The following is a 10805-nucleotide window of genomic DNA, read 5'->3' as shown; positions in this document are numbered from 1 at the left end:
CTTCTCTTCAGTTGTGACAATCGACGTAGAGCTAAGTCTCGATTGTTTGGAAGCCTTAAGTCCGGATCCTTAGGGGGGAGAGGCAGCTCATAATGGTCATTCTCTAGCTGGGTAATTCCTTCTGTTGCAATAGCGAGGAATCTTCTGTCTTCTTTAGAAAGTCCTGGGTAGGTTGGTCCCTTTAACCACTTCGACGTTAAGAGAGTGCTTGGACTAGTCGACGTGAGGCCTCATTGATTTCGACTCCACATACTTCCATTGATCTACCGAACTCGCATCGTGAATCAGCTGAACTCGATTGGCTACAAAGACATGGAATCTTCGACTTTCATTTGCGATGTATCCCCAAAACCGCTTTGCTATCAGACCAGAAGAACTCTGGACATCATTAAGGCTCAGCTCTTGACAATCTGACGGCTGACCTTCACGGAAGTCACAGCGGCTTGTAGCTCAAGGTTTTGTTATATCGTTCAGAGAAGTCTTATTCGAACATTCTTTGAACTGAGAAGGGAGTTATCTCTTCCTTGGTTTGAGAACTCAACACAAAGCTATGACTGGTGCTAAGACGGTCAGTGTCAACTTCACCTGCTGTGATCCGGTTACAAGACGAGACTGCATGCTCTTCGCAATAACGTTCCACACACTCTGACAGACTGACAGGGCCGATTATGCCCCAACCTAACAAGGTGCGACCGGCATAGGGATCTTCTCCTCTACCAACAATGACCTCTTTAGGCTTAATGGCCTTTGGGCAATTACAGCAAATCAGCATTCCGACCACCACTTCCTCTTGATATGGCAATATCTCATCTTTGATTCTTTTCAGATGTGGCCATGCTGCCGCAACCTCCGGCTTGGGAATTTGATCCCTTCTTGAAGGTATCTGCTCCCTAGTATAAGTCTTGGGTAGTTCCACTTGAACACGTTGGTCAATCCTCTCCACTACTAATCCGTCGACTCGGGAAACAGGGATTTCTTCCTCTCCAAGCATGGTGCTGAGAATGAGCTACGAATTCACGCCGGGATTCCAAGTTGCTCTTTGACGTTGGATCACTTGCCTCGTCTAGTAATGCGTAAATCATGATTTTGACCTCGGGATATCCTTATGATACACAAAACTGGAATGAACAATGAATTGGTTACAACACCATGCCAATCGACTGCGCTACACACGCTGGCAGTGGGCTTGGAGTTCATATTTTCGTCCATGACTTCAGAGCTTGCTAGATGACTATGACGTGAATCGGACAAGGTTGATTGTGAGGTACTATGCTGACTTTTGTTCTGTTCCTTGTCATTAGGAATATGAAGAGAGGTGGGATGCTGTTTCCCGCATTTCTCACAAGTCAATTGGGCTCGACAGTTTTTGACTGCTGACCTTTCTTCAGGCATCCAAAACAAAGGCCTTTAGATCTAATAATCTCCATCCGTTCAGCTACGCTCCCCTAGCGAAGCTCTCCGCACTTGTCGGGTTGATGACTACCGCTGCACAAGGGACATAAGCTTGTTTGCTGTTTTGGCCTTGGTACTTCATTGGATTTCCGTCTGCTTTCACTAGACTGGGTTTTTCTAGACTGGGTTCAAGAGGAAAGTGACACGAAACTGTTTGCTCCTTGAACCCTCTTTCCCCTTTTATCAGTCATCTCTTTTTTTCTCTCTTCAGGGCTTCGGGGGAAAATACTGGATCATTTGCGAGGTCTGCTTATTCCTTGACGAAAACAACTAAGTCGTGAAAGGATACTGTTCTGTTTGTCTTCCTCAAAACGTCATGTGCCTCGCGACACAACCTAGAGCCCGACCTAAGTAGTAACTTGGAGCTGATTTCCTGCAATATCCTTGGTGAGTTCCAGTTCTTCCATGTACTGCATGGCTTGCATAGCTCCTTGGCAGCAAACAAGAAAATCGGCGAAATCTTGGATACTGGCACTATCTCCATCTGCTATCTGAGTCCAACTTCGCAGTCTGGACCTGTAAGCTTCGGCCACTCGAAACGGATTTCCGAACCGCTGAGCCAAGAGTTTGCGAGCTTCTTCGTAACCTTTGTCGGAGTTCCAAGTCAAGAAACCTTTAATGACTTCGTGAACCTTGCCGGAAGTATACTTGCACAAAAAATACAACCTATCCCTCTGTGAGTCCACCTTCTTATCTATCATCGCCTCGAAGACAGCGATGAACGTAGGATAATCGAAATAGTTCCCACTAAACACTGGCGGTTGTTGAGAGGGCAGCGTGCTTGCTCTCTGCTGGCTGACAAACTGAGCACTTAATTCGGCTTGTTTGACTTGAAGATTCACTATTTGTTGAAGGGTCGAATCTTGTGGCCTTGTTGTCCCTTCTGAGGCTGGCCTCTCCTCTTTTTCAACGCCTACTGGAGACAACAGTGGCTCGAAAGAACTATGTTTTATGGGAAGTTTCCCTGCTTCAATTTTAGTTTCAGTAGCACTTTCTTGACTTTCCTTACTCAGTTTAGATTTAGACGCGCTACGCTGTTGGTCTCTGCCTGATCGGTCATGACCCATCATCTGATTGCTTCTTCTTCAGCGTCTGCCAATGCAATCTCCTTCTCTAACTGAATCCGCCTTAAATTGGTTCCATGTTTGAGATACTTATTTCCACTTTAAGCTTTGCCGCTCTAGCAGCCGCCTCTGCTCTCTTTGACATGGCCGAAGATCTAGAAGAACCCGATGCTTTCTTTCTTCCCGAACGGCTTGACTTTGTTGACGTAGCCTCATGCCTACTTCTTTCGTACTCTAATTCCAATTGCTGATCGATTAAACGAAGCCTTTCCGATAGGCGAATTCGACATTCGGCGTACTCCAACCACATGGGTCAAAATCACGATAGGCGGCACCTTTAGGGCTCTCTTCTTCAAGGAATGCATCAAAGGCTCTATGCGCTACGTTCAACTCCTCTTTAATTGAGTCTAGATTTTCCATTTCCTTTTCTAACACTTCACGACCAACACGAGAGTCAAACAAAGAATAGATAATTCCAATATGTTTTCGTAATTTCGTCTCAAATTCTCTTTTCTTTTTGCCGTGAATTTCCAACTGATAAGCTCTTCTTTATTGGTCAAAGTTCGCTCGTGCGGGGCATGCAGTCCTGAATGACCGCATTGTATGCCTGGAAGACTTTGTTCTTCATATAACCAAAGTTTCTAACATCATATAACTGATTTGAAATTTCAACATTTGGAGCTTCTTTATCTTCCGCAACGAGAATCTTTCGAACTGTAACTTGAGGTGAAGGGGTACCACTAACACTCATCTTCGATGAACTTTAATTCAAACCCAGGCGTCTATTACGATATTTTACTGTAGCGGCAAGCGAACATCAAGGCCGAATGAATTGGCAAGAAAATCGTGACCAGACAAATTACCAAACGGGCGTATTTTACGGAGACCGAAGTGACATTTGAATCATGTTTATTGATTGATCTCGTAAACAGTAGACAAACGATAAAACGCTGGCATAAGACATCTACATAAAATAAAATTACACAAAGCACGTAGCGATTGAGAAAATACAGCTAAACATGCAACGTGCAAAGAAAACAGAAAAAATAAAATGCGCTACAGCATGAAAGAAATACTAAACAATACAAGCAAAACTATAAAGCTAGTAAAGCGAAATCGATGTAAATAAATTCATGCAGCCACGAGGGCATGGTATGCAAATTACAATAATCACGCATAAATAATAACGAATACACTTAATTAAAAGCTAGCCATAACACAAAAAGAGAAAGCTACAGATAAATGAACTTACATATCAGTCCTGCGACACAGTAGCCTTTGTAATTTCTTCTCGTAGACAACAACACATACACGCTCCGCACTAAATTAACCACACTCTGAAATTAAAGAATCTAAAGATCAAAGGGCACATAACCTAAACGTGACGTAAATCACTGTCTCACAAATGTCACGCATTAACAGATGCCATTGTGAACCTCAGTAGTAATCAAGCTTTTACAATAGGACAAGAATGTTGAAAGTCAATAGTTGCACACTCCAATGATACATCTGGATGCCACTCTAAACCTTATTAGTAACCAAGCTTTTACAATAGGACAAGAATGTTAAAAGTCAACAGTTGCACACACCAATGATACGTCTGGATGCCACTGTTAACCTCATAAGAAAGCAAGCTTTTACAATAGGACATAAATGTTAAAAGTGAACAGTTGCACACTCTGACGATACGTCTCGATGGCACTGTCAACCTCATTGGTATCCAAGCATTCACAATAGGACAGTTCCACACTACGATGCTCTATATAGATCCTACTCTCGACATCACTCGTTCTAGCTGAAAATCGATCAATTAAGTTATGTGGAAGAGACTTATAATACTGGAAGACAATATTCCACGTTCTGTGGGACCTAAAAGCAATAATAATATTAATATATTTGTAGTACGATATTGACTAACTACATTCTATTTACTTCTTACTGGATGTGCTAAAGCCTAAATTTATGGAAATTTGACAGACCTTTATATTACTGTCGAAAGAAAGTCACAAGTCTTAGACTCAAGCTACTTGCAATGTGTTCCAAATGCCACTGATAATGAATTAAATCCTGGAAAGCCACACATTTATGAATAATTACATTCTGGAGACCCACGTAGCAATAAGTATTTGGAAAGAAAGTTTTGACTTTATTTTCACACACATGACATCGACATTGTGTTTTCCAATTTCTGTTTGTTGTTCTGTCTTCTCTTGCACTGTGAGCCTGTCACCATTGAAGGATTTAGGGCCATAACTTCCTAATGCGTTATTTACATCTTTAAGAGAGTCAATTTATATGACACAAGCCCAACAGAATGCAGAAGTAGTATTTCACACAAGCCATGTGCAATTCACAAAGCTGGATACTGCTCAGTTCTTCTTCGAGTACTCCACATCATCACGAATTCCAGTTGATCTAAAAAAAGGCAATAAGCAAGTCTTAACCATGGTTTTTTCAGGGGTGCTGATATCTTTATTTTGGAAATCCTCCATGTTAGGAGGAGACGTCATACATTGAGTAGGTAGTGAATAGACAATGAGATCTTGAAATTAACAACAAGCTTAGGAAGTCTGTTTTTCATCAAAATAACGATGTTTGCAAGACTTGTTTGCAAGAATGTTAAAAGGTAAAATAAGCCATCTGGATCAAGGAAATTGACTGCACAGAAACATTTTCAGTGAAAAATAAATATCTTTTTCTCGAGTTTTCCTTTCAGTTCATTTTGCCCCGGTTTTACGTGACCACACATAACTAGATTGCTTTTTACCCTACTTGGATAGCTCTCCGGCAGGGTTTGTCTGAAGCAGCCAGTATCATTATCCACTTTTATATGAGATTACACTGGCATTTGCAGAAGCGGTTTTGGTGAAGACTTCAATACCGTCGAAGTACTTGTGGCTCTGAGACTGCTAATACCAATAACTTGACCTTCAACAAGGCCAAGGTCAAGGCTGTTTAGAAATCCTCTCAGTCGTTCAAACATCTCATCTTGATACAGTGGAAAATCCCCTGTATGACAAAGGAATACAATGATTAATCTGAACGATGAAGCAACGATTTCATCTTCTGAAGAAGCTTTTCCTTGAAACGGAGCTCCATCTATACCGCCTGAGTTTGCTTGACTCGAGCAGCTTCCTCTGGAAAGCACGTCGGTAGCTCAGCATTGCTAGTGGCAAAATATTGTGGGAGACGACTCTTTTGCTTAATAAATGCCACTCTTTTGCTTGGATCTAACAACTTCGGGCTCTGCACCCGAGAAAAACGCATATAACCTTCATGCTGGGCCACAGCCTACATAAGCAAATTTGCAATGACCAACGTGGCCCCTGACGTGTTCATGTGATTGAAACGAACAAAATGGCTTATTCTCAAGTGACAGAAATGCATGTTATTCGTCAAGACTAAAGTCGGTAACTGACATGTTAATCCTATTACCACTCTTCATTAACAGAAGAGTAATTACTGAGTAAACCACAACTTAAATAATTCAGAAATCGGGTACTTCCTGTTCAGACCCACTTGTGTCTCGTCATGTACCATGGTGCGAGCCATGGAGATCAAATTGACAATAAGTAACTGATAAACTGGGGACTTGGGCAGAATGAGTAACTTTACATGCAAACCATTTAGTAAAACGTTTTCTGAGAGTAACATAGTGATTACAACTCCCTCACGCAGACTGAAAAGTGGTTCTTACACCCCTATGGGTGACTGGAAAAAGTGATTGCATACTGTCTTGAGAGTTTGAGTAATTATACTGACTCCTCGTTCGGAAATATAATGATTCCAACAACTTCTTGTTAAGGTGCAACTACCATACAAATACTTGGTAGGCCTACCAAAATTTATTGCGACGCTCTTTCTTTATTCTCCTAACTTAAATCTCTTATAGAAAAGAAAATGTCCTGTTTAACAACCAGGATATTCTAATAGATGGTAAACCTATTTTTCTTAAGGAATTTCTTTCCAAGTATAACTGTAAATCTAATTTTCTTCACTACTACTAAGTTTTAAGCACAATACCAAGCTCTAATAAAGTGGGAGAGATGGGTAATACAGCAGTGGAGGGCTTTCTCCAAGGGGCTTCACCTTTTAGGCTAGATGATACCACATAATTAAATTTAGAGCAATTTAAATCTTGGGATTTTTATCTGCTTTTTAATTTAAACTGCACATGTTAACTCCAGCTGGTTTACAGCGTTGGAGTAAAATACTTCCAACTGATAGTGTTTCATGGGGAGAATCTTTTACGATGTCATAAAAAACAAGCAAGGAAACTAAGCTAAGAGAATTTAAGTTTAAACTGCTACACCGAATTGTAGTGGCCAAAAAGGAATTGAAAAGATGTGGAATCAAAAGTGAAAGTGACTGCTTGTTTTGCACTGAATCAGATTCCATAGAACACACTTTTCTTGACTGCCAATTCACCTTGTCTTTTACTCGTCAAGTGGTGGGGTGGTCTAATGCCACAAACAATACTAGTTTTAATCCAAAACCTAAAAAAATCGTGTTTGGCTTGTTCAAGCAAAGCCTTGCTGGGCATGGGGCTGTGAGAAAGTTTAACTATACTTTTTAATACATAATGTATTACATCTATTCAAAAAAGGTAAAAGAGAGCTCAATTATTTTGTCTGAATTTGTTAAGATTAATGTTAAATACAAGGTTGAGAAATTTACATGATTCAATTTACTTTATTCGCCCTCTTTGATTTTTCACTCAGTTGCCATGCATGTCAGTATGCGATTAGCTGCCTATGACATCCTGTTTTCGCTTGTATGTCAGATTATAAGTTGTATTTGTTTTCCTTTTCTTTTTATTTGTATCTTGGAATTCAAGTGTAATGTAAACTTCTGTTATGTATTTAATAAAAATAAATAAATTAACAACAACAACTTCTTGTAAGCTGACATGCTGTTTCCAACACTGCTCCAAACTCTGAAGTCCAAATTCCAACAGGTGACACGTGGGGGCCAGCCCACGCCCCAAATGTTTCACAAGAGCTTGGCCTTGAATTGTCAAGATGGCAGCAAACAAACGCGTAAGGAACTATGGGTTTTCTGCCCACGTGCCAGCCGTTTAAAAGAGACCAAGAAAATGTTTTTTTTAGGGGACTGGGTATTATCTACGTAGAAAAGGTGGGCATTATCAGTTACTTCGGATCACAAGCTGTCCAATGTTTTGTCATGAAGCCATATTTGTTGTAGAAGCCGCGAAAAATTAGGGCATGATTGGAGTCGAATGCACCGAAATTGAAGTTCCTGAAGAGCTCACAAGGTGAGTTGTTTCTCGAAATTTATTTGGAAATCGAAAACCATACCTTTTTAGTTTCACATCTCTTCGAGTTATCTGTCTGTTTATTTCTGAACCTTTTTCACTGAAAAAAACCAATGGTCTTATGTCAATATGCACATGCCTAACAGGCAGCATTCACTACTGATAGCTCTGCAATGTTAAAGTATTCTGTACTTTAACATTTTATACATAAGTCCAAAACTCAGCCTAGAATTTATAAGAATCATCGTTTCAAGCTTTAATGGTGTTATATTCCACAAGAGCTGCGCTCAATGCAATTTCAAGTTCAATTGCCAAGAAGCCGCTTCGCCTTGAGTTATGGCACAAACTGACCAAGTTGCGAATTTCGCAACAGAAACCAACACGCCAGGTTAATCGAGGAGGACAATGCAAACTGAAGCCAATTGAGGTCTGTATGGGTAGAGGAGTTCAAAAAAGGAAGCACCTTTCGCAGTTAAATGGCTTCAAGAACTCAGGACTTCAGGAAGAAGATGATTTGCATAATGCAACCTTGCTGTCATTAAATATTCAAAACGACATCTCTTTCAGGAGTAGAAGAAACAATCGCATAGTAATCGATAGTACCAATACTACTTGAGTCACTAATTCTGCATGGGTGCCCAAAGTACCCACAGTTATGTTGGAAAATGTCTGGCTCCTAAAATGGAGGAAGTCAGTGAGTTTATTCTTCGCCATAACACCAACCTGGCGTTTATTACAGAAACATAGCTGAAAGATTCTGTGTCAGATGGCGTTGTATAAATTCCCGGGATCGCTGTGGTGCAAAAGGATAGAAAAGTAATTGATCATGGGGGTGTGTGCGCTTAGATCCAGGAAGAAAATTGCACATACAAGCAGTTCAAGGATCTGAATTGCTGTGAAGATTATGAATGTCTGTGGCTCTATCTAAGACCAGATCGTCTTCCACGTGGCTTCTCCTGTATTATCGCAGGTGTGATAGATATACCACCCGCCAAAGGCTGACAGATCGTTGATTCGCGATCATTTATTCCGGCCCCCCGCCTTAATAGAAGCATGTTATCCTAACTGTGGTGTCTTGGTAACTGGGGATTTTAACCATCTAAACATCGATGGTTTGCTAAACCACTTTCGACTGAAGTAAATAGTCAAAGTGCCGACAAGAAAGAAAGCTATGCTGGACCTAATATTCACCAAGATGCATGAGTATTATAGCCCCCCACAAGCATACCCACTGTTCGGGCTGTCCGATCACAACGTTGTTGTGGCATCTCCTATGGACAGAAAGCGCAACATTAACAGCAAAAAGGTTACCATGAGGCATGACTTGCAAACAACGAACAAGGCAGCATTGGGTAGATAGCTACCGCAGATAAATTGGCCCTTGTTGTTCACTCCTCTGGTGAGGTGTGAAGAGAAATGGCAAGTCTTACATTCATCATCATACATTCAGGCCTTGATGCCATCATTCCTGCCAAGCCAGTCAAGATCTGCGCAGCCAATGTCCCTTGGATGAACGAGAGTTTAAAATCTCTTATTAAGAAGATGCAAAAGGCATTCAGCTCACTTTTAAATACTTTCGTAGCCTTGTCATCCGAGAGAGGAAAACGTGCAAAGGGGAAATACTATGAGTCAAAGATCCAGCACCTACACAGAGAAAACCCGAAAAGCTGTTGGGATGAAACAAAATCCCTGTGCGGCCTAAAGACCTCCGACAGCGATTTGGCTAGCCAGATTAACATTGAAGGATTATCAGCAAGTCAATGCCATCAATTCCACTCTCCTCAAACTGCTCAGAGAGTATAAACTACCAGCTCCTCATGAGTGGGTTCCTCTTGAGTCCCACTCACGCAAGATCTTAAGCGTGACCGAGCAGTGCGTGCAAAGAGCACTGGCAGTCCTCAATCCAAGGAAGGCCTGCGGACCGGACAGAACACCCAACTGGCTGCTAAAAGAATACTGTGATTTGGTGGCCTATCCCATTACGAAAATCCTGAACGCCTCCTACATTGAACAGCGTCTTCCTACCATCTGGAAAATGGCTGACGTGATCCCCCTTCCCAAAAAGAAACCAGTGGTCGACATCAAAAAGGAATTGAGACCAATATCCGTGACCCTCTGTATTTCTAAAGTGGCTGTATTTCTAAAGTGACGCTTCATGAGCGTCTTTGATGACAAGCAGTACGGAGCCATCCCAAATTCTTCAACTACAATAATGGCGCTAATCAACATGCTGCACAGCTGGTCCTGCGGCATGGATGGAAATGGAGCCACTGTAGGAACATTATTACTGGACTACTGTAAAGCGTTTGATTTAATAGATCATAGTATACTCGTTAGAAAGTTGTGTAACCAGTGTAAATTACCAGCTAGAATCATCAACTGGATTATAGATTTTTTATCGGACAGATCCCAGTGACTTAAATTTGCATCAGTGTTTTTCTGAATGGGCCCAGTCCCCGCTGGTGTACCACAGCGTACCAAACTAGGCCCTTGGTTGTTCGTCCTAATGATTAATGACCTTGATACGAACACAAAATCGAAGAAAATCTTAAGATCACAATTTGAGAAGAACTTGCAGTTTAAACAACACAAGAAAAGGACACTAGTTGTCAATTGAAAAAAAGAATAGTGCTTTTAGAGACCTTTAGAACACTAAACGACTTCAAAAGAAAAGCAAACAAACGGAAATTTGCATACATGCTTAAGATAAGATAAGATAAGATAGATAAGATAATTTATTTAATGTCAGATACACAGGGTGTGGTCTCCCAATCCCTAGAGCCAGAGGCTCATGATAAAAGTGTTTGACAATAAAAAAGCACGTGCTCAGTAACGTGATACCCATGACAACAATACAATTGTTCTAACCTTGTTTCGAATTCCAAGAATCATGGTTGTCGCTCGCATGAAAAGTTTCTTCTCTGAACAAACAGTGTGGAGATAAAACATACCTTCTTCGTTCATCCAGCCTTTCTTGTGCACTGAAATTTTCATCCTTGGTGGTGTGTTGATAT

At 41.1% G+C, this 10805-nt stretch overlaps 1 protein-coding gene and 2 pseudogenes across 1 annotated transcript; 1 reads left to right on the top strand and 2 right to left on the bottom strand.

The window, feature by feature from the left end:
• The window catches only part of LOC138013707 (uncharacterized), an 8223-nt pseudogene extending 7232 nt beyond the window's left edge, over nucleotides 1–991 (bottom strand).
• An 808-nt stretch (nucleotides 992–1799) lies between these two features.
• LOC138013705 (uncharacterized) lies at nucleotides 1800–2519 on the bottom strand. The gene has a single exon (XM_068860786.1). It carries the CDS (start codon nucleotides 2517–2519, stop codon nucleotides 1800–1802), a length of 720 nt encoding a protein of 239 aa, XP_068716887.1.
• A 5902-nt stretch (nucleotides 2520–8421) lies between these two features.
• Nucleotides 8422–9151, top strand: LOC138013704 (uncharacterized; annotated as a pseudogene).
• The last annotated feature ends 1654 nt before the right edge of the window (nucleotides 9152–10805 follow it).

The sequence above is a fragment of the Montipora capricornis genome, chromosome 8, assembly GCF_036669925.1.
Source record: "Montipora capricornis isolate CH-2021 chromosome 8, ASM3666992v2, whole genome shotgun sequence".
Lineage (NCBI taxonomy): Eukaryota > Metazoa > Cnidaria > Anthozoa > Scleractinia > Acroporidae > Montipora > Montipora capricornis.
The sequence above is the reverse complement of the archived record's forward strand: the minus strand, read 5'-3'. Positions and strand labels throughout refer to the sequence as shown.

Coding starts and splice junctions, on each gene's coding strand:
- LOC138013705 (XM_068860786.1), bottom strand. CDS start 2,519: ATGGGTCATGACCGATCAGGCAGAGACCAACAGCGTAGCGCGTCTAAA.